Source organism: Eretmochelys imbricata, chromosome 1 (genome assembly GCF_965152235.1).
Source record: "Eretmochelys imbricata isolate rEreImb1 chromosome 1, rEreImb1.hap1, whole genome shotgun sequence".
Classification (NCBI taxonomy): domain Eukaryota; kingdom Metazoa; phylum Chordata; order Testudines; family Cheloniidae; genus Eretmochelys; species Eretmochelys imbricata.
The window spans coordinates 258190470-258214038 of NC_135572.1; the positions used below are offsets into that span (position 1 = coordinate 258190470).

Consider the following 23569-nt stretch of genomic DNA (forward strand, 5'->3'; position numbering starts at 1 on the left):
GGCCAGGGATGAGGGGTTTGGGGTGCAGGAAGGGGCTCCAGGTTTGAGGGGATCAGGGCTGGGGCGTGGGGTTGAGGCACAGGCTTACCTTGGGCAGCTCCTGGTCAGTGGCGCAGCGGGGGTGCTAAGGCAGGCTTCCTGCCTGTCCTGGCACCACGGACCAAGCTGTGCCCTGGAAGTGGCCAGCAGCAGGTCTGGCTCCTACGCGGAGGTGCACAAGCGGCTCTGCCAGTTCGTGACCAATGGGAGTGCGGAGCTGGTGCTCGGGGCGGGGGCAGCATGCAGAGCCCCATGGCCCCCCCGCCTAGGAGCCGGACCTGCCTGCTGGCTGCTTCTGGGACACAGCACGATGTCCGAACAGGTAAGGACTAGTCTGCCTTAGCCAGGCAGCACTACCAATGGAGCTTTTAATGGCCTGGTCAGCGGTGCTGACCAAAGCCGCTGCGACCCAGTACCTTACATTCTGAGACACAGTACTGGGTCGCGACCTGCAGTTTGAAAACCACTGGACTAAGGAATTAAGCAACTTGAGCAAGGATATCAGAATCTGTCCCTGTGTTGAAAACTCATTCAGAAAAGCTAGGAAGTCTTCATTTCAACTGGACTTCACTGGGAACAGCAGTCTGCCTGAATACTGTAAATTGCAGGATTAGAGCCATAACGTTTATGGTGGTACTTTTTTTACTTACTTAAGACTTAAATCTCTTTAACAGAGCCAGCTGGAAATTTCAGTTCACAGCAATACTTCTCCAAATTCTAGTCATCTCTCCTTTTTCCCTTGTCTGACTGGGCCTTAATTGACTGCAGGTGCTCCAATTGACCTGTAGTAACCTTTCCCTAGTCTACAGGGAACCAAGCCTTGATCAACATCGGGCTTATACTAAGCCATTTGGAAAATTTCTCCCTGTGGAACATTTCAGCTCTGTTTTGAAAGCTTAAAAACTAAAATTATTTTGATTTTTAGCCACCAAAAATTGGAAAGAAAATTGGCCAAAACCTAAATATTTTGGGGCGTTGGCTAAACATTTTTGATTTTCTGGTTTTGTGACGACAAATTTTCAAGTACACTTTTCATGTAAATTTTAAGTTAGTGAACAACCCAATTTTCCATTACATTTTTTTTCAATGGAAAATTTTTAACTAGCAGTAGCCCATAAGTACAGAATTCACTTTGTTCTATTTCCCTTTTGTTCTTCATATGGGTGAAATTCACCCATGTGCAGAGGGCCAGCCGCAACTCTCTGCACCACTTCAACCCTCTTCTGAGAGTTCAAGTCAAACATAAATTGTGCCTAGGCCTTATGCTAGTCTTCTGCACAAAGGTAAATTTCACCTCGTGTAGAGGTCAATCATGATCCCTTTAGGTATTGAGAAAATTTGTGTAGGGAGGTGTATTTTTAATTGAGATATTAATTAATTGATTTACTAATCCCATGTTGATTTGAAGAACTGGCACTTATTAAATCTATTTATTAATCCATGTAGTCAGCATTTTTTAAGAAAAAGAAAATGTGTAACTCAATTTTTTTTCTATACACTTGCCTTGATTAAAGCTGTTCCTTGTGCTGTTGCTGTGGTTTCTGTTTTTCCGGTTTGTGGGGACTTCCCAGTAGAAGACACTCCCTTGGGTTATATGGGGCCAAGGGAGAAGCCTCCCAAGAAGGCCTACTAGCAGGGGCAACTAGACCAGTTTGTTCGACCTCAATGGGGGGAATTGGAGAGAAAGTCAATGTAGGTTCCCCCTCTAAGATCTTATCCTCTCCCTCACCTGCTAGATGTAGTTTAATGAGTTCTGTAGGAGAAGTAATTACAGATTAAGGGCTATATCTTGCAAGGATTTAGGCACATGCTTAACTTTATGCATGTGATTAGTTCTATTGATTTCAATAGGACTATTCATACGTGTAAAATTAAGCAAGTGGTTAAATCTTTGTAGGATTGGGCTCTAAAACCACAAACCATGAAAGCACTAAAGCATATGCATAACTTCAAACACATGAGTCAATTAAAGTTACGTACATCTTGGCAGGATACAAATAAACTGCATAACTTGATCAAAGCAATGGATCAAAAAGTCGATGACATTTTACCTTAGATTTAGAAATTACAAGAATTTGTAAAGCAAACAGAGAAGGATTGCTAACTGTCTTTAAAGAGCAATATAAAAATGAAAACTAATGTGCAGATTTATAGGACCCTCTCCAGAACTATAATCCAAAATAACATTGCTATACATTGGAAGGTCTGGTCTAGAAAATAAATCTGGGGCCTCCATCTTTCATATACAAGGTTTAAATGAGGAGCCTGATGGACCTAATCCTCTGTGTACCTTATTAGAAGAGATTTCGATGTGAAATTTGAACCTTCTTTAACAATGGAAAATACTTTTCACTTTCCCTTATTTAAACAAAATGGTTTGTCTGACCTTTTAAAACAAAAATTTGACCTATAAGTAATTGGGATAGAGTTCTGAGAAGGATTAAAACCAAAAATACCTTTTACCATGATCACAAAATTTTAATATTTTCTAGTATAGCCAAAGAAACACAAGCCAGGAAGTCAAGAAAGACTGCAAAAATGTATGCCAGTACAGCAATTTTTTCCCTTGCCCCATTGTAAGTAATGTTAGATGATAAATTATATGGGCCAGAACTTCAACTGGTGTAAAACAGCAGAGCTTCACTGGCTTCAATGAAGCTATTTACACCAGCTCAGAATCTGGTCCTATTTTTTTTATTGATTACAATGAGGCTGGACATTTTTTAGGCTCCGTCTACACTCGAGACTTTACAGTGGAACAGCTGTACTGGTGCAGCTGTGTCCCTGTAAGGTCTCCTGTGTAGCCGCACTATGACAACAGGAGAGAGCTCCTGGGTTTGCTAATTTAAAGTTCGAATAACAAACTGATTTGGTATTAAGTAATCATGCCCAGATCATTCCCTATTCTTCATATAGAGGAGGGTATGTGTATATCCCTCCTCTTGCATAGAGAGAAGGGATTTGACACCTTGTTCCAAAGTCCTCAGCCCCTTCTGGACCTGGAAAAGGGTGCAACAGGATCTATTCTACACAGTGGAAGCAGGTGGAGACTGGAAAGCTGGGAACAGGCCAGGAAGATTAAATGCATATCATCCCCCACCCGCCTAGAGGCAGGCATTGTATTGCCTTTACTGTGGAGCCCTGAGGGCAGCTACAACCAATGGGATTTCTGGTAGCAAAGCTTCAGTGGAGCTACATGGCCAGGAAACTGGCATAGTGGAGCCTGCTGAGGGCCAGAGCAGGGATAGAGACACAGGGCCTCTGTGTGAGTGGCCTCAGCCACTCAAAGGTCCCTGAAGAGCCACTAGGTTTGTGGGCATTCCACAGGGGGCAAACCACCACCCCATGACAGAACAATTTCCACAGTCAGGCCCCCTTTCCACTGGGGCTTCTAAGAGCTATCGTCATACAAAAAAAAGTTAATAATATATTTAACGTATGCTAGAGGCAGCATTTGGAAAGATTGCGGGGAAGAACACTTTTTATACACTACCTGTATGAATTAAGTTTTACAGCCAAGCAAAGGCTACGGTGGCTTCAGAAACCTAAACAATGAATCTATTGTTGGAAGTATGTTTTTAAAATAAAGAGGAAATAGAAGACTAGAGGTTTATGGTGTCTCTATTTCTAATTGACATTCAAATTTTGAATCAATATATCAGGCTCATAAGTCATTTGAGATACTAAGATTTGAATAGCATGTTCTCATTTTCAGACTCATTAGTGGAATCCACTCTTCCCATCTGATGCAAAAACCGTAACTGACACATTCAGTTCCTTTGTACACAAAATACACGAGGTGGTTGACATGTACTGCCAGGTTCAGCCATAGCAGAGATTTGTTGGGGAGGCTGATGGTAGCCAGATCTCCTCAGCCAGAAGTGGGGACAACAAGATCCCAACTCTAAAAAGAACAATACTTGTTTCTCCACAAAGACAGCTAGTTCTGCACATATCCCCTCAATTTACTCTGAGGAGAACTCCATCAACCTTAGGAGACAAAGGGTACGTCTACAAAGAAACCCTGTGGTATCGAGTCTCAAAGCCAGGATCAACTGACTCAGGCTTGCAGGGCTCGTGCTACAGGGTTAAACATAGCAGTGTAGATGTTCCTGCTCAGGCTGGAGCCCAGGTTCTGAAACCCTGCCAGGGGGGTAGGTCTCAGAGCCCAACCAGAGTGGAAACATCTACACTGCTATTTTTAACCATGTAGCGCAAGCCCCCCAAGCCTGAGTCAGTTGATCCAGGCTCTGAGACTTGCTGACATGGATTTTTTTTGCAGTGTATAACCAGTGTGATAGTTTTACCATCAGAAACCAAGGGGAGAGAGAATTTGGCACAGAGTGAGGCACTGTGATCCAGTAGACAGGATCTAGAGCTGGAAGTCAGGATAATTGAATGCTGTGCCCAGCTCTTCCTTGGGCAGTTAATTTTCTCTCTATATAACTCAATTACCTCATCTGTAAAATGGGAATAATGTTATTTACCCACCTTTGTAAACCACATTGAGATATAGTAATAAAAAGCACTAGGCAAGTGCTAAGCATTATTATTAATTGTTATTAGCAAACCTGAGGAGAGCTTTAAGGGCCTAATTTTCAAAAAATAGGCATCTAAGTTGTTTATACAATGGGTACGTGTCTGGGTGCAAACAGATAATTTCACACGCAAAATATGCCGCTTCAATTGCCACTCAGGACATTGTGCAGGCAATTCCCATCTTGTGCATGCAAGTACCTGTTTTCCATGTGCAACTATATATTTTGCACACCTAGTCACCTCTCAGTATTCACACAAGCATATTTTTCAAGTGCAACTTGAGCACTTATATTTGAAATAATGGCCTTAAATATTTACCTCCATAGAACAAGAGACTTTAGAAAACCTAAGGCTGTTCTAGTATCATTTTCTCAGTGATGCAAAAGAAAGAAGTCATCCTTCGAATTTACAATTTTCCCACCAGTCCTGTATTTTAGAAGTTTTTGTTTTCAAAGGGTCTTAGACTTGCAAAGATTGAAAGCACATTCAGTTATCTGATGTGCACTCCAGGCAAGTTCTATGTGAAGGCACATGTAAAATGGAGATATAGATATATTATAGGATAACAACAATTACCATATTCACATGAGCATTTATACCTAATACAATGACAGTTATAGAAGCACAGAAATGCTGGCTCTTTGTCAATAATCTGTTCATCCCAAAGCATCTTTACAGATATAGAGAGCACTACAGCATCGCCTTTCATTCCTGTCCATAGCTTGTTCCTCTATTAAGCCCAGCTTGGTCATGTCCTTGTGTGCAATGTCCTGCCACCTAGCCGGTGGCAACCTGAATGCAGACTTAGACACAAGTGCAGGCCATGATATTTTGGGCAATAATGCATCACCTATCTGTCAACAAGCACTTCTAGCTGATAAGAACACAGCAAGAACTTGGGGCATCGGTGCTGGAACTAGAGGTGCTGGGGGTTCTGCCGCACCCCCCCCCCCAATTTGAAGTGGTTTCCATCATATACAGGGTTTACAGTTTGATTCAATGGCTCTCAGCACCCCCACTATACAAATTGTTCCAGCACCCACGGGGCCAGATTCTGACGTCAGTTACACCAGTCTAATCTCATTAACTTAAACATTGTTTTTTCTGAATTTACTCTGCTATAACTGAGGTCAGAATCTGCTTGTAGTATTTTGGATTAATGCTATATAAACACATACAAACATGGCAAATTTCTTCTCCATATTTTGGAGCCCATTCTTATTTTAAAAATCTGATACAATTGAAAAGATTTGTCACTATGTCTCTGTTGCAAGAAAGGGGTAAACTATAGAACTTTTTTAGTCTCACATTACAGAGCAAAACTGTAAGTGTAACTACTTCGTAAAGTTGAGCAGATGAACAGGAAACTAGTTGCTTAATCAGCTTTAGTCCCACATCACACCCTGAGTTATGATTCACAATTTTACAAACATTTCTTGCAGTTCATTTTCCTTTGAAAATACATGTCAGATCAGAATCATTTGTAAAATGAAACTCTAGGTTTAAAACACCAACACTGAACTTTTACTGTACTGTATTTTTCTAGGAAAAAATGTCAGATATCCTGAAGGTTTAGGGCCTAGTTTTGCAAAATTGCCCTTGTATTTGGCACCCACAGGTACTTTTGTCCGCGAATCAGTTGTACTCACAGTTCAGAGTCGTGTGTAGTATTACTAATTGACAGTCATTCTATTTATGTGAGCTTTATATTGAACTTGTTAAAGATGGTGCTTGGCTCATCTGTGTGAATACTATTTTACAGCACTGCATGGCATGCAATTGAGGTCATTTTGGAAAACATGCCAAAATAGATGGGGCTGCTTTTGAAAAGTTAGTTACCTAGATCCTGATGAGAAGAGGAACTTTCCCCAAAATCAGGAGCTCTGGACTGTACAGAGCAAGAATTTTGATTTAGCTCTTTCTATATCTTAGAAGCTTCTTCCTAATTTATACATTGGGCCAGATCATCAGCTGGGGTAAATTGGCATAACTGCATTGAAAGCAATGTAACTATGATGATGTATACCAGCTGAGGATCTGGCCCATTGTTGGGGAAAGGTAGTTGGGCACAATTGTTAGATATGAATGTACTCTGAAATAAGAAAAATCAAGAATGTATTAGAAGCCTGTATTAACTGTGGTTTATTGATTCTATAACAGCCTTCCAAAATTCTACTAGCAAAATCCTAGAAGGTCACCCTCTCAGGGAAGATTGATGGATGAGTAAAATGTGTTACCATGACTGCAGATACCAGGGCCTAGATCCACAAATGTATTTAGGCTCCTAACTTCCATTGAAATCAGTGGAAGTTAGGAGCCTAAATATCTTTGTGGATCTGGGCCCAGGCATGATTATATTTCACCTCACAAATGATTTAGGAGCATGTCAGCAGGTTGATTTGATAATCAAAGTTAAGAGGGATTCAGGGCAGATCCAGGATTTTTTTTCTGGGTTACTATGACAATTATTTGGTCTGAAATGTGGCAGAGAAGGGTATGGCATGGAGCCACAAAGCCTTCATGATAAGGCCAGGAGGCACATAAATTGGGAGATGTATAAATTCATGTGTGATCCAAAGGAACTCGTAATTACTCATCTGCACATATCTTTTTGGGCACCAGTTATTCAGGATGGATGGGGATAAACCCATCTGACTGGGGAGCAGATGTATTTTTGTCTGATAGTAGGGAAGGAATCTGTAAATATTGGTGAATCTGGTGGACAGTGGGGGAGACAGCCAAGCTAATTGTTGGCACATTGCTGTGACAGGTGTCGAGTACAGGTACAAGTTACGGAAGGTTATCAGACAAAATAGATTGGATGAGGATTTAGAGAAAAGCCTCCCTTAAGGAAGCTGGGGAAAGAGGGTTCAGTTCTCCTAACATCTGGTACAACAGGGAGCCAACCCCCCCTCCTTTTCCAGACCCCTTAAACCTCATACAAGGGGATGGCAGCAAGGTCCCAGCAACGGGCTGGCTGGGACCAGGTTGGGAAGGGGGAGGGCTGAGAGCAGCCATCCCAAATTGGGGGAACCAATTAAGGAAATTATGACCAGCGCTGTATAATTTATTATCAGGTATTTTAAGTGAATAAGGTTGTGGGCTAATTAAACCACATCCATTGCCTCCTGTCTTTCTTCCAGTATGGCTGGGACACTATTCACTTCTCTCTCCACTCCAACACCCCACCCCAATCATCATGGCAAAAGGAAGGTAAGCAAATTTTGTATTTGGGCTGTAACATTTTCATGACAATTTTACAGGCTGTTCCACAGTCACACAGAATCAATTTTATTTGCTTATAATTTTGCATATTTTAAGCAATAGTTTAAACACTTTATTCCAGAATAAATTGCTACTATTTTGGAAAAAACATTATGCAGCACATAGTCATTCTATCTACTGACCTACACAAAATTATAAACTATGATGGCACTGTGCTGCACCTTTGCTCAAAAACAAAACAAAAACCCCTAGTTGAAGCACTTCCCCAAATTCAGCTATTTAATGGAACCTTTCTGCCAGCCTATTGCTGTAATAATTCAGTCCTTCATTATTTATAAAACTGGTTCTTTGTGTTGTACGTGAAGTTTCTATCCTAGGTAAGTGTTCAGATTATTTTTCTCTCTCTTTCTCTGTTTTCAGCTCTGCAAATGGTACAGTCTTTCAGTGGTTACCAATATTTTACCTTGTTAGGCTATGTAAGCCATCAATTACTGTAGCTGTGTAATCAACTTTACCACTTACTAGTCTGGAGTTTTGGTGGGATAAAACAGCTACATTTTAAGAAATGTATGTTAATTGAAATGCCAGGAATGCTGGTTTTAAATATGAACTCCGATGGATTTCAGCAATGCAGAATCAAGCCTTTAAATGAAATTCTAAAGCTCAGAATGCAACAAATACCTGGGCCAAAACCTGTCTTCAGTTACCTCTGAAATCAAAATCAATAGCTTTATACCAAAGAGCAACTTGGTCAGTCCTGTGTCTGTTACATTGAGGAGAAATCCTGATCTCACTGAAGTCAATGGCAAAACAACCATTGACGTTGTTGGGCTGGGATTTCACTCTTTTTGTTTAGACTTTCAGAACCACATATATGGTAACAAACAATTTAGTCAGGAAGGGTTTAAAAGACATTTATAAAATTAGATAGTACCTTGATATATATTTTAAAATATACTGCTACTTGTTTACAGGAGTGTATTTAACATGTCAAATCTTTATGGTCAGTTAGGAACAAAGTATTTGTTTCTTGTTTATATTTAAATACCTCATCCAGATTCTCTTATCGAGCTTAATTCTACTTCCATTGAAGTCAGTGCCAAAACTTCCACTGTTTTCAATGGTGCAGGATCAAACCTTTAATGAGGTAAAATATAGCTTGATTGAATTTTTAAGATAATTTTAATATTACACTTAAAACTGAAAAAAATTACAGGGCATATTTCAGAGAGGTAGCAAAAACTAATTATATAAAACTGCATATATATATATATATATATATATATATATATATATATATATGCCAAAAGAAATGCTAAGGAACCATCTGTACATAATACTGCACATCACATATATTCTGTGTTCGGCTGATTAAAAATTAATCTATCACCACTGTTTATAAAACAACCTAATTTGCTTGAGGGACTGACAATTACTCTGGAGGGCTATGTATATGCATACATATTTATATGATAAATTATGGAGGGGGGGGAACTATTCTTGTTTTCAGTGACGTCTGAAAACCAGAAAGACTTAAATACCTGCAGTTGAGTCAGGGCATAATCTTTGGGAAATTAAGCGGTTAAGGTAATCAAGATTTAATGCCAATAGCAATATATATTCACTTTAAAATTTCTCTAAAATGTTCATATATAGAGGTTCGATATGTGAGGTAATAATGTCAGAACTAATAGTTTTAATGAAAGTAACGTGGTGCTTCCATGAAATCTTAATATTGAGAAATTGTGTGGAATTTTTAATACAAAATCCAAGACAAATCTCTAAAATCAATGTTGTAACTAATTTAATATTAATTATATTAAAAATTTCAATCAAAGTGCACTTTCTAAATATAGATAGGTTTTTATCAATAATGATGTAAATTACATAAATATTTAACCACATTCTGTTCTGAGTTGCACTGTTAATAATCTGGAGTAATTCTACTGAAGTAATTTTAGTGATGTTGAAATACCTGAAAATAATATTGTTTCCTTTTAAACAGGATTGCAACTTTGGTATCGAAATAATGGTAAGTCAGCAGTCCCTTTATTCTTATTTTTCATTTAAGAACAGCTTCCAATTTACAAATAGAAAACACTTAGGAGTTTGCATAGTTTGCAAAATTATTGTTATCCCTACTTTGAATAAAATACCGAACTGCCATACAATGGCAAAAAGTGGTTTTGTAAAATTCCACAGTGTGGTTTCCTATATGCTTCTTTACAATATTGTAGCCTGCAGTTCCTAACTTGTGTGTCACATGTTAAGCCACATCTATGTTATTGTTTCATAACTTTAGTTTTAATAAGTCATATTATATTACATATATAAATCTTCCTATTAAAGACTATAAAACAATCCAACAATTTTGTAAACTTTTGCTGCAAATTAAAGACACTGGAAACATTTGCACTCATGAGTAATTTTATACTCACATTAATAGTCCTATTGATCTCAAAGAAACTTCTCAAAGGACCAGAAACTAGTCATATGTATAAGGGTTACAGGATCAGGCTGTCAGTATCTGCAAAATGTATATTCTTCCAGGATGGTTTATTCTATGCAAAATCTATTATGTTGTTCTATTTATTTGGGATTTTCCAAGTAACTGGAATTTGAAGGATCAAAGCTGTTCTTTGTTGATTTCAAGCAGAAAAGACCTATTGTTCTTACAGAATTATTCTGACCAAGACATATTGGGTCAAGCCTTTGAAGATGCCTTGGAGGTGTTACAGCAACATTCTGATGGTGAGATTCAGTATTCACCAGGTAAAAAGATTTATTTTCCTTTATATTTAATCATTTTTAATTTTTTACACACAAAAAATCTTAAACTGCTTTGTTTGGACAATAGTGTTTAGCTACGGGCTCCAACTTTCCAATTGGCCAGGGGGTGCTCACTGCCCAACCCCTGGCTCTGCCACAGGCCCGCCCCCACTCCACTCCACCCCTTCCCGCCCCCTCCTCTGAGCCTGCCAAGCCCTCGCTCCTCCCCCCTCCATCCCAGAGCCTCCTGCACACCATGAAACAGCTGATAGGGAGGTGTGGGGAAGGAGGGGGAGGCGCTGATCGACAGGGCTGCCGGTGGGCAGGAGGCACTGGAAGCAGGGCAGGGGGAGCTAATGGGGGGCTGCTGACATATTACAGTGGTTATCTGGCAATGACATTGGTAAATTCTGGCTCCTTCTCAGGCTCAGGTTGGCCACCCCGCCTTATGCTATCTTTAAACATCCTGAGAAATTTAGTTATTTCAGTGTAAATTCTTTTTGGCATTGCAGGTGCTCACACCACAGGAATATTTTCCCTGTATTTCATTTAGATTCGTAACATTCTGTAGGTCCCTCATTATGAAGATTTTCAGATCAACAGGATGGAACTGCCTAAAATCATGCTTACAGAATTCTATTTATTATTTCATTCCACTTGCTTGTACTGATGGACATCTGCATAGAAAGTGTACAAAGTATACTTTTCCTTTCTAACAATTCTAATATTTGTTTTAGTTTTCTATGATGTTCCCTGCTTTCATCATTATATTTGGTGAGCATGGGCCTTTTCTATATTATCCAAACTATTTTATATTGATCAATGAGCCTCTTTTCATGAATTCTGTTTTCCATCAAACTAAATAACCCAACAACCTAGTGACATTATTATTAATTATTATTATTAATGTTAGTATATGAGTACTATATGCTTGGTGCTGGATAAGCCACCCATATGAAGAGAGTCCCTGCTCTGGAGAATTTATAACCTAGAAGGCAGACAAAGAAGGACAAGGTAAAATGGTAGACCCGGAAGGAAGATTTAGGTGATTTTAAAAAAAATTATTTCCTTTTCTTCCCTTTTATCACTCATTCTTTTTTCCAAATTTTCAAGTAGATTATAAAAATTGCCTGGCCCTAATCAACCACCATCCTCATCTCCGAGCAAGTCCAAACTACTCTGCAGCACCACCTACAGAGGAACCAGTATACAATTGGAGAAATGTAATAGTAAGTAAATCACATAGTGTAGCAAGCAGCCATAAGAATGAAAGCTGGCTGTTCATATTTCACATTCTGCCAAAAATCCAGCCTCAGAGGCGCCGATTCCATGGGTGCTCCAGCCCTGGAGCACCCACAGGAAAAAAATGGTGGGTGCTTAGCACCCATCGGCATCCCTCCTATTAATGCCTCTCCCTCCCCCGAGCTCCTCCAGTCTGTCGGAGGGCCCCACCAATCAGCACCTCCCCTTCCCTTCCAGCACCTACTGCCTGCCACGGATCAGATGTTTCGCGGTGTCAGGAGGCTCTGGGAGGGCGGGGGGAGGAGTGAGGGCGCAGCACGCTTGGGGGAGGGGATGGAACTGGGCGGGAAGAGGCAAGGCAGGGGCGTGAAGAGGCAGGGAAGAGGCGAGGAGGGGGCGGAGTAGGGGTGGGAAGAAGCAGGGTGAGGATGGGGCATTGGGGAAGGGGTGGAGTGAGGATGGGCCCTGGGCAGAGCTGGGGGAAACCCCCCTGGCAGATTAGAAACTCTGCGCCTGCCTGGTCAGGAGTAATTCAGATTAAGCTGCATGGGAAAATCTTTGCACAGTGTGTTTCACTTTAGCACCAAGATTAACTATTTGACACCATTGGCTAGAGGAGATCAAAGGGTACTGATGGAGATGTAATTCTTAGTCTTTTGCACAGTGGTTCATCGATTAATGTGAATCACTGGAGCTCTGCAAACTAACAGACAAAACTACCAGTAAGGTGGGGACAGGTCACCTTTATAGTATTTGGACAGCAGGCTGAGAAGAACAAACTCCAGTGTCCAGTCTCTCCCCATTTTAGGATGTTTTTAAATGATTCTTGTGACTGACTTATTCTCTTGACTTGACTTGAAAGAAGGAAAGCAAGATTGCCAAGCACTGTGCATGTGGTTGCCTAACCACCAGCCTAATTTTAGAGTGGGGGAAGGTGGCAGAGGGCAGGGTGGGGGCTCTTGGTACAACTCTACCCATTCTCCATTTTTTTAATGAGTGGTCTTCCAAGTACTGATAGAAAACATCTCCCTTACTCCATGGTCTGCTTCTTAGTATGCTGCTAGGCCCTAGGCTGCATTGCCTTCCCCACAAAGTCCCCTCCACAGTGGGAAGCCCTGGTGAGAGTCACGTGTAGCTCATCCTCAAAGGGAACCTGTCCAACACTTTCAAACGATGAGCCTGGGAGCTTAAATTCATAACTTTGCTAGACACTAAGGGCATGGCTACACAAGAGAGTTTACAGCAGCGCAGCTGCATCAATGCAGTAAGAGGTAATTAAATCTCTCTAATGTAGCCACTCTAAGCTCTCCTGTTGGCTTAACTACTCCAGCCCCCGGGACTTAGCGCTGCCCACACCAGTTCCTATGTTGGTGTAATTTATGAGGTGCGGTGGGGAGTGGGAGTGATTTATTCATCCCCCTGAGTGACGTAAGTTACACCGATATAACCTGTAGTGTAGACATAGCCTAAAAATCATGGACTGAACAGAGACACTGGATTTATGGCTTATTACAACAATCTGTAACCCACTAACTACCCTTTTTGTCCTATGACTGCAGAGGGTGTTAACAGATCACTCTAGCTTCAATGTCCCTTAGAATATGTGCTAACTACTTTTGCTATAAAAATATGTTATTTAGACATGACGCTAGGAATATCTTTCCTGGACTTGAAAAATAGCTCTGTGTGGTTTGAAAGCTTGTCTCTCTCACCAACAGAAGTTGGTCCAATAAAATATATTACCTCACTTACCTTGTTTCCCCATGGGATGGTAATCAACCCCTAGTTTGACAGTTCTCTTTATTAACACTATGTACTACACACAGTAGTGGTGGGCGGAAATCTCCTGTGTGTCATGTGATGAATGGTAGGATTCCTTAGGCTATCCAGTGAGCCAGTTCTTTTCAAGTTTTCTTTTTCTCACATGGTGTTTTCTGGTAGTAACGCTTTGTTGTCTTAATTTCTTGAAGAATAGTGCAACAGATTTATATTCTGAAGGAACTGTTTACCACACTCTGTCGAATATTCCAGAAAACCAAGTGATGCATACTACTGCTAGCCAGCAAAAAGGAGGGAAAGGTGTGTAGAAAGAACTCTGCTATCTGTGAACATTGTGTTATCTCCAAATCCTTCTTTTAGAAGTGGTGAATCATGCTTCTTTTATTATTTCCTCAGTTCTTTCCTATACTATTATCAGGAGAAATGTAATTAATCTTTTGATGTAATATTTACTGGAATACAACTCCCAGAGGGCTTAATTCTGATCTGAGGTCTGCAGACAGATAGCAAAAAGACTGGAATAATCTAGCCATCTGAGTGATTTATAGAATGCTCTACATCAAAATGTTACTCCACCAGAATATTGTCATTTTCCAAGAATAGATACATCTTTTGATGTCTCAGTCTCTGATAATATCCCCTCCTTACCTGAAAAAAGGTAAATCATCTGTGGTGAAGACCAGTGCAAAGAAATCATTTAGCTCTCTGCAAATGTCCACTTATCTGCTTTCTTTGCTTCTTTTATTCCCTGTGGTCCAGCAGACTCATCAATTCCCTGGTAAGCTTTTGATATACCTAAATAAAATTTTAATTTATTTTGTGTCTTTGTCTCTTTGCTCTTCAAATTCCCTTTTAGCTTTCCTAAATTCCATTGTGAATTTTACCTACCATAGTTTATGCTCCATTCTATTGACTTTACTAGAGTTGGATTTCCATTTTCTGAAGGATATCTGGTTTGGCTCGAATTACCTCATGCATCTTGCAACTTAACCACTCTGTTTTACTTGCCTTTCTGCTTGTTTTTGTTTCGGGGTAAGCATGCCTTCTGTGACTCTGTTATGGTAGACTTAAGCAGCCTTCATGCTGAGATGAAATGCTCATTTTTTGACTTGAGGGTCTTCTTGAGTAGTTTCCCTTTTCTGTTGTGTTTGAAATCTCCCTTTCTAATATTTAGTCTCAGAGTGCTAGCTTTTGTTATGCTCCCTTGCTGACTGATGTTAAACTTGATTATACGTTGGTCACTATGACCTAGGGGTTCAACTATAGTTACTTCTTGAATAAACTCTTTGGGACTAAGTCAATAATAGCCTCTCCCCTCCTGCGTGCACTAGAGCTCACTATTCCAAGAAGCAAACATTAAAAATATGAAAATATTGCCTCTCTGAAACTTATCCTAATGCAATACTTGACCATTTTACATGTTGTTAGTTGAAGATACATTTAGTTATTATTCTTTTATTAGACTTAGTTGCCTGTTTGATCTCTTTCAACCCTGTGCACTCAATGGCCTGCTGCTGCTCAAGAGTCCAGAACTATACACCCTACTAGTATAGTTGTATTCTTCTGACTTGGGATTTGTAGCCATACAGATTTTCCACTCCAAACTTTTAACTTTATTATATGGAATCTGTTAATTATAGTGCTACTGCTACAACTTCCTGTATCATTTCTAGCCGCGGCCCCTTGACTTTTGTCATTCTACCAAGTTTCAGAAATGCCTATTATGTCCCGGGCCCTCTTCCATTGCCAGGCATTCTAGTTCACTTATTTTTGCTTTTAAACTTTTCATCATAGTAGCAGAGTATTTATTTCTCACTGTGGCCTGGTTTTAGGGAGGTTAATAATATTGTTTAGATAATATGGGTCCTATAGGCTACATAGCTGTATGCCTATTTTTATTTAACTCCTTAGTCTGACATCCTGTTACTTTTCTGGAAAGTACCTCTGAGCTCAAGTGGTTCCTCCTCCAGTTCAGCTGTCCTATTCTTTTTTACCAGATGCAGGGTTACCGTCATCCCTAGCAGATGTCTTGGTCTGGAATAAGTGCTTCTGGGCAATTGTCAGCTTCCCCCCCTCCTAGTTTAAAACAATCCCCCCAAATCATATTAGCTTTAGGTGCCAGCAGTCTGCTTCCACTTTGGTTAAAGTGGAACTTCTGCAAGGACTCTCCCTTCCCCAGATTGTTCCCCTGTGTTCAATAAAATTAAGGCCAGATCTACATTACCACTTTAGTCGATATGTCGCTCAGGGGTGTGAAAAAGACACCCCCCCCCCGAGCGACTCAAGTGACAGCAACCTAAGTGCTGTCCACGCTGGTGCTACATTGGCTGTAGACATTCTCCCAACAACATAGCTCCTGCCTCTCAAGGAGAGCACTCCCCCGTCGGCAGAGAGCATCTTCACCAGACGCGCTACAGCTGAACCAACGTAGCGCTTTTATTGTAGACCTGCCCGAAGTCCCACTTCTTTACACTGGCTTCTCATCCCCTGTCTAGCTGACTCTGAGCATGGAACTAGAAACACTTCAGAGAAAAGCAACTTTAAAGCCCTGGATTTATGCCTGTTTCCTAGTAATCTACCTTAAGTCTCCAGAACTAGAGGTGGCTGGAGGATGACAATTCTGTTTCATGACAACTTTTGAGGCATTAAAATTTGTTTTAGTTCCACCTTGGAATGAAAACAAAAGCTTTCAAACATTTTTGTGAAATGGAATTGTGTCAAATGCCCATTTTGTGATCAAAAAGGTCAGGGTTTTGAATCAGATCTTTCTCTCGAATTGACCAGCAAGTCCACCCTGGACCTCAGAAACTTTCCGAGTTGGTCAGAATCGATTTGTTGAATCCAAATTGTTTTGGCTTTGACAAAACACCATATTTCAGCAACAACAACAACCCCTTTTGCCTAAATATTCTGACCGGTTCCATTCAGAACCTCTTTCCTGCATTGCTCCATGGCATTGGTTCCAATATTACCTTGACTATGGGCTCCCCCAAGCATTCATTAGAAGACTGTCTAAATATCTTGTTAGATTTGCCACTTTTGAGGCCAGCTACCAAAGTGCCAAATGTTTCTTATAGTCACCATATACCCCACTATCAATCTAGTAATGATCAAATCCCTATTGCCACAGTCTGTCTATATCTCACAACCATAGCCCCATTAAATCTGTTGCTGGTCTTCTACTGCTCCAGTTATACTGGCCTTTTAATCTGTGACTGGGTACTACCTTGACCTAGACTTTACCTTTAAGTAACCTTCCAGGGAAAGGGCAGCTGCCCACCTTTCAAAATGGATCTGAGTTATGCTCTGACCATTTGCATTTTATTTTTTGATAGGGAGAAAAAAGCTTCGCCTGTTTGAATATCTTCATGAGTCTCTGTGTGACCCAGATATGGCAAACTGCATCCAGTGGGTGGATAAACCCCATGGTGTCTTCCAGTTTGTTTCCAAAAATAAGGAGAAACTTGCAGAGCTGTGGGGGGAAAGAAAGGGAAACCGCAAGGTCATGACATACCAGAAAATGGCCAGAGCATTGAGGAACTATGGAAGAACAGGGGAAATCATTAAAATCCGAAGGAAGCTGACATATCAGTTCAGTGCAGCTGTTTTACAAAGACTCTCCCCATGTTACTTCCTGGGAAAAGAAACAGTTTATTGTCAGTATCTTCAGTACAATCAAGAATACCAGTGTTCCGATGACTGGATCACTTATAATAATTACATGTATAACAATGACCCTGAGCTGCAGCATGCTAACGGCTAGACATGTATCACATTAATTTGTCTTTTTAATAGTTAGAAATATCTTAAAGCTCACAACTCTTCTCTCAATATATATTTTTCTTTTAAAATGTAATACACACACACATACACACACACACACACACACACCAGGGGTGTGATTATCAGAAAAGCGAGGTTCAGTGCTGGCCTAATTTTGTGCCCATTGTGGTGAATGAGAAACTTTCATTGACCGTACAAGCAGCAGTTGTTAGGTCAGATTCTGATCTCCATTATATCAATTACAGGAGTTACTTCAGATTCACACCTCTGTAACCAAGATCAGAATCTGGCCTGTTGCTTGTTTGACATCACAGGCCATATCCTGGCATTGATCCTCATGTGACTCTCATTGACTTCACTGGCATGTCTGTGCATGGAAAAATGGAAGGGTTTGGCTCTGAGTTTTCAAATCACAGAGTTCATATGTACCTATACTCCACTACTCAGACTTGCTTTCAGATGGATGTACATGAAACACAAGTTGGAGGGTGTTCAACCGCCTGCCGCTAGTGCTAGCTTTATTAACCAATACTTCTCATTAGTGATATTTTATAAGTAAATATCATACTGGATTTGTACGCCCACATGACATGGAAGCTGGGACCTGTGAATGCTAGTGAAGGTACTAATCCTTAAGCATTTAAATTAACTCCTTGATATACAGAGTCAGGATTTTCAGGTACCCATTTCATTGCTGGCAGTGACACTCACTGGGAGAGCTACCATACCAGGAAGGGGTTCATCAGGGATTAAACTTTTTAAAATTTATTTACAGTTCTTTTCCTCATAATTCTAGAAGCTGCATTTTTAAAGGGGCAGCAATTTCATATTCAGTTGTAAATAACAAATGTATTTTTTACGTTCTCTTAAGTAGTTATAATTTACATGTTTAAAATACCACTCTCTGTCTCCACTCAGCAGCCTCACGCTTTATTAGTGCAGAGGAAATTAAATTTAGATACAGAATACGTGCACTCAGTACAAAGTTAATGCAAGTCGCATTGCTTTATCATTTACACCTGTTCACTGACCAACTTACACCATCATTTATGTCACTGCAGGTTTTGTCCCAGACAGATCCATGGGATCTGTACCCAGTCCCACAAGGCCTTGATTTGCCCCTGGTAACTATAAACACAAATATGTATGGAGAAAAAACTGGTTTGTAAAGGGCATTAACAATGTTGACCTGACCTGTCTGACATTAACATGAAATCATGAGGAAGTAGCTCCAGGGTAGAATAATCTAGATGGCTATGAAAGGAACAGGCTTGATTCTGATCTCACACTGATTTTTACCCCAGAGTAAATCAATTGACTTTGATAGTTAATCCTGATTTACACCAATGTAGGTAAGATCAAAATCAGGCCCTATATATTGTTTAGTAATATTGGGGGTGGTAAGGCAATCACTTTTGATAGTGGCTCCAATACTACATTCCCTAGCAAGCAAAACTCTAACTGAAGTTAATTTTTAATGATAGAAAGGTTGTATTACAAGAAACTTGAGTGAAGCCATAACATTATACCAATAATGGGTCCAATTATTGAAGTCAGTGGGAGTTTGCCTGGCTAAGGAGTGCAGGATTCGGTTTATCAGTGTTTTGTTTTTGTTGACATTTCTTGTAACATACAGACTTTAATATAATAGAAAAGACAGCAGACTGTCTCTGGTACTACACATTTGGGTCCAATCCTACCATACCGGGAACATTACCCGAGGTTAGAGTGTGAGATGAAGCTCTTTAATTTGTCATTCCTTCTCTGTGTAAATAAACATGCAAGTACAAAATGTAACTAACTTGAACTTTCTGAATGTGTGCAAACTATTTAGGAAGCTGAGTGAGTTTAGTTATTATGTCTATGTCTCCCCTTCCACGCTTTTTTTTTTTATTCGCTTGAATCTTACAACAGCATGTATCATATTAAATGTCTACTTTGTCTAACATGATTAGTTCAGTCATTGTATGTTCAGATTTGCCTCTTTTGACCTCAGCTGTTTGCCAAGAAAATAAATACTTATTGAGATTGATACAATTATTTTTTTAAAATTTTGATATAAACATTAGGCTTTGGCATGTTGGTTTGATAATCTTCTGAACAAAGCATGGAGAGTTAACAGCAGTGGTGAACATAAGAACAGCCATACTGGGCCAGACCCATGGGCCATCTAGCCCAGTATCCTGTCTTCCAACAGTGACCAGTGCCCCCATGCTTCAGAGGGAAAGAACAGAACAGGGTAATTGATGAGTAACCAATCCCCTGTCATTCAGTCCCAGCTTCTGGCAAACAGAGATTTGGGGACACCCAGAGCATGGGGTTGTGTCCCTGACCATGTGGGCTAATAGCCATTGATGGACCTATCGTCAATGAACTTATGAAATTCTTCTGTGAACCCACTTATACTTTTGACCTTCACAACATCCTGTGGCAATGAGTTGACTGTGCGTTGTATGCAGGAGTACTTCCTTATGTTTGTTATAAACCTGCTGCCTATTAATTTCATTGGGTGACCTCTGGTTCTTGTGTTATGTGAAGGGAGTAAATAACACTTCCTTATGCACTTTTTCCACGCCATTCATGATTTTATAGACCTCAGTCATATTCCGCCCTTCCCTCCCTAGTCACCTCTTTTCTAAAATGAACAGTCCCCATCTTTTTAATCTTGCCTCATATGGAAACTGTTCCATATCCCTAATCATTTTTGTTGCCCTTCTCTGTATCTTTTTTGAGATGGGGCACCCAGAAGTGCACACACTATTCAAAGCGTGGGCATCCAATAGATTTGTAGAGAGGTACTATGGTATTTTCTATCCCTTTCCTAATGGTTCCTAACATTCTGTTGGCTTTTTTGACTGCTGCTGCACACTGAGCAGATGTTATCAGAGAACTATCCATGATGATTACAGGATCTCTTTCTTGAATGGTAACAGCTAAATTAGACCCCATCATTTTGTATGCATAGTTGGGATTATGTTTTCTAACGTGCATTACTTTGCATTTATCAACACTGAATTTCATCTGCCATTTTCTTACCCAGTAACCCAGTTTAGTGAGATCCCTTTGTAACTCTTTGCAGCCAGCTTTGGACTTAACTATCTTGTGTCATTTTGTACCATCTGAAAACTTTGCCACTTCACTGTTTACCCTTTTTTGAGAACATTTATGACTATGTTGAAAGCACTGATCCCAGTACAGATCCTTGAGCAACCCTTTCTCCACTGTGAAAACTGACTATTTATTCATACCCTTTGTTTCCTATCTTTTAATCAGTTACTGATCCATGAGAGGACCTTCCCTCTTACCCCATGACTGCTTACTTTGCTTAAGACCCTTTGGTGATGGACCTTGTCATAGGCTTTCTTAAAGTCCAAGTATACTATAGCCATTGGATTTCCCTTGCCCACAAGCTTGTTGACACCCTCAAAGAATTATAATAGATTGGTGAGGCATGATTTCCCTTTACAAAAGCCATGTTGGCTCTTCCCCAACATATCATATTCACCCATGTGTCTGATAATTCTATTCTTTACTATAGTTTCAACCAATTTGCCTGTTATAATCATATCCTCATTTAATACCAAGCACTCAAGTTCCCCCACCTTATTATTTAGACTTCTAGCATTTGTATATAAACACCTATAAAATCTGTCAATATTTAGTTGTCTGCCTTCATGTGATGTAATTGACAGGGACTCTTTTTCATTTGATTGTTTCTCTTCAGTTCCTACCTGTACTTTATCAACTTGTATTCTCCTCTTTACTAAGATATAGAGTATCCTCTTTAATAAATCCTTCCGAAAGGGGTGTCTCTGTCCAAACCATGTGCTCCTCTGCACCTGTCAGCTTTCCCACAGCCCTTAGTTTAAAAACTCCTCCTCCTTTCTAATTTAATATGCCAGCAGCCTGGTTCTGTTTTGGTTTAGGTGGAGCCTATCCTTCCTGTATAGGCTCCTACTTTTCCAAAAGGTTCCCCAGTTCCTAATAAACCTAAATCCTTCCTCCAAATACCATCATCTCATCCATGCATTGTGACCCTGCAGTTCTGCCTGTCTAACTGGCCCTAGTCTAACTGGTGAGAGTATATATCTGTAGATGGAGAGAAATGGGGATGAAGGAGAATTGTAGGGAACTGCTAGAAAAGCACTTTATGAGGGGTAGAAGAATTGGAGGGAATTCAGACCGAGAAGAAATGAGGGTATAAAGAGAATTTGTAGAGGCAAAGGGGGAAGAGCACATGCTCTTAAGAAGAATTAGTGGGGACTGGGGAGGGAGATCAGGAGAACTAGAAAGAAGGGCAAACAATTAGAAAGTTAAGATCTCATTTTTTTCAGTGGGAGAATATGGGTGGGTGGGGAACGGGGGATATTCATGACTGGAGCAGGCAATGGAGTGAGGCCAGGGTATATTGTGTGTGAATTTAAAAGGATGACTGGATTACAACTACAAATGTACTTACATGGATCAATTAACATTGATAAAGAGGAATAAGAGGTCACTTTAAAAGCTGTTAACACTTCCAAAACAACTAGAGGGAGCTGGATAGATTTTAGGAACAGATACTTTTACTATATTTATGTAGCTACATATTTAGTGTCCCTGAATATGTATGATGACCCTAGGTTGTACATGTATGCTGAAAAGGTTTCTGACTATAGATGTCTTTTACTTTAGCAGAAAAGAAGCATAAAAAGATCCAATGGCTGGAAGATGAAGCTAGACAAATTCAAACTAGAAATAAGGTGCAAATTTTTAAGAATGAGGATCAATTTACCAAAGGATGGTAGATTCTCGAACACTTGAAGTCTTTAAGTTAAAACTGAATAACTCTCTATAATATATGTTGTAGCTCAACCAAAAGTTGTGGCTTGATGCAGAAATTGCTGTGTGTAATTCTACAGCTTGTGTTATACAGAACAAATTAGACTATTGTAATAGTCCCTTCTGGTCTTAACATTTATTAATCTATATGATTGTATCATGGAAGTACATGAGAAGAGCTGCAGGGCTGCGACAAAAGATTTGCACAGAATTTAGTCATATGTAACCAATACAATGCTATGTGTAGCTTCAGTTACTCTCTGATTATATAATATGACCCTCACAACCAGTAGAATCATAGAATCATAGAATATCAGGGTTGGAAGGAACCTCAGGAAGTCATCTAGTCCAACCCCCTGCTCAAAGCAGGACCAATCCCCAATTAAATCATCCCAGCCAGGGCTTTGTCAAGCCTGACCTTAAAAACTTCTAAGGAAGGAGATTCTACCACCTCCCTAGGTAACGCATTCCAGTGTTTCACCACCCTCCTAGTGAAAAGGTTTTTCCTAATATCCAACCTAAACCTCCCCCACTGCAACTTGAGACCATTACTCCTTGTCCTGTCCTCTTCTACCACTGAGAATAGTCTAGAACCATCCTCTCTGGAACCACCTCTCAGGTAGTTGAAAGCAGCTATCAAATCCCCCCTCATTCTTCTCTTCTGCAGACTAAACAATCCCAGTTCCCTCAGCCTCTCCTCATAAGTCATGTGTTCCAGACCCCTAATCATTTTTGTTGCCCTTCGCTGGACTCTCTCCAATTTATCCACATCCTTCTTGTAGTGTGGGGCCCAAAACTGGACACAGTACTCCAGATGAGGCCTCACCAACGTCAAATAGAGGGGGACGATCACGTCCCTCGATCTGCTTGCTATGCCCCTACTTATACATCCCAAAATGCCATTGGCCTTCTTGGCAACAAGGGCACACTGCTGACTCATATCCAGCTTCTCGTCCACTGTCACCCCTAGGTCCTTTTCCGCAGAACTGCTGCCTAGCCATTCGGTCCCTAGTCTGTAGCTGTGCATTGGGTTCTTCCGTCCTAAGTGCAGGACCCTGCACTTATCCTTATTGAACCTCATCAGATTTCTTTTGGCCCAATCCTCCAATTTGTCTAGGTCCCTCTGTATCTTATCCCTGCCCTCCAGCGTATCTACCACTCCTCCCAGTTTAGTATCATCCGCAAATTTGCTGAGAGTGCAAACCACACCATCCTCCAGATCATTTATGAAGATATTGAACAAAACCGGCCCCAGGACCGACCCCTGGGGCACTCCACTTGACACCGGCTGCCAACTAGACATGGAGCCATTGATCACGACCCGTTGAGCCCGACAATCGAGACAGCTTTCTACCCATCTTGTAGTGCATCC

At 40.5% G+C, this 23569-nt stretch overlaps 1 protein-coding gene across 1 annotated transcript in view; it reads left to right on the forward strand.

The window, feature by feature from the left end:
- The first annotated feature begins 349 nt into the window (after window positions 1–349).
- Window positions 350–23569, forward strand: part of MYBPC1 (myosin binding protein C1) — a 184812-nt gene continuing 161592 nt past the window's right edge. The window contains exons 1-3 of the mRNA XM_077832526.1: window positions 350–361; window positions 9809–9835; window positions 10482–10575. Coding sequence (XP_077688652.1) covers window positions 350–361; window positions 9809–9835; window positions 10482–10575 — 133 coding nt within the window. The remainder of the gene's footprint in view (window positions 362–9808; window positions 9836–10481; window positions 10576–23569) is intronic.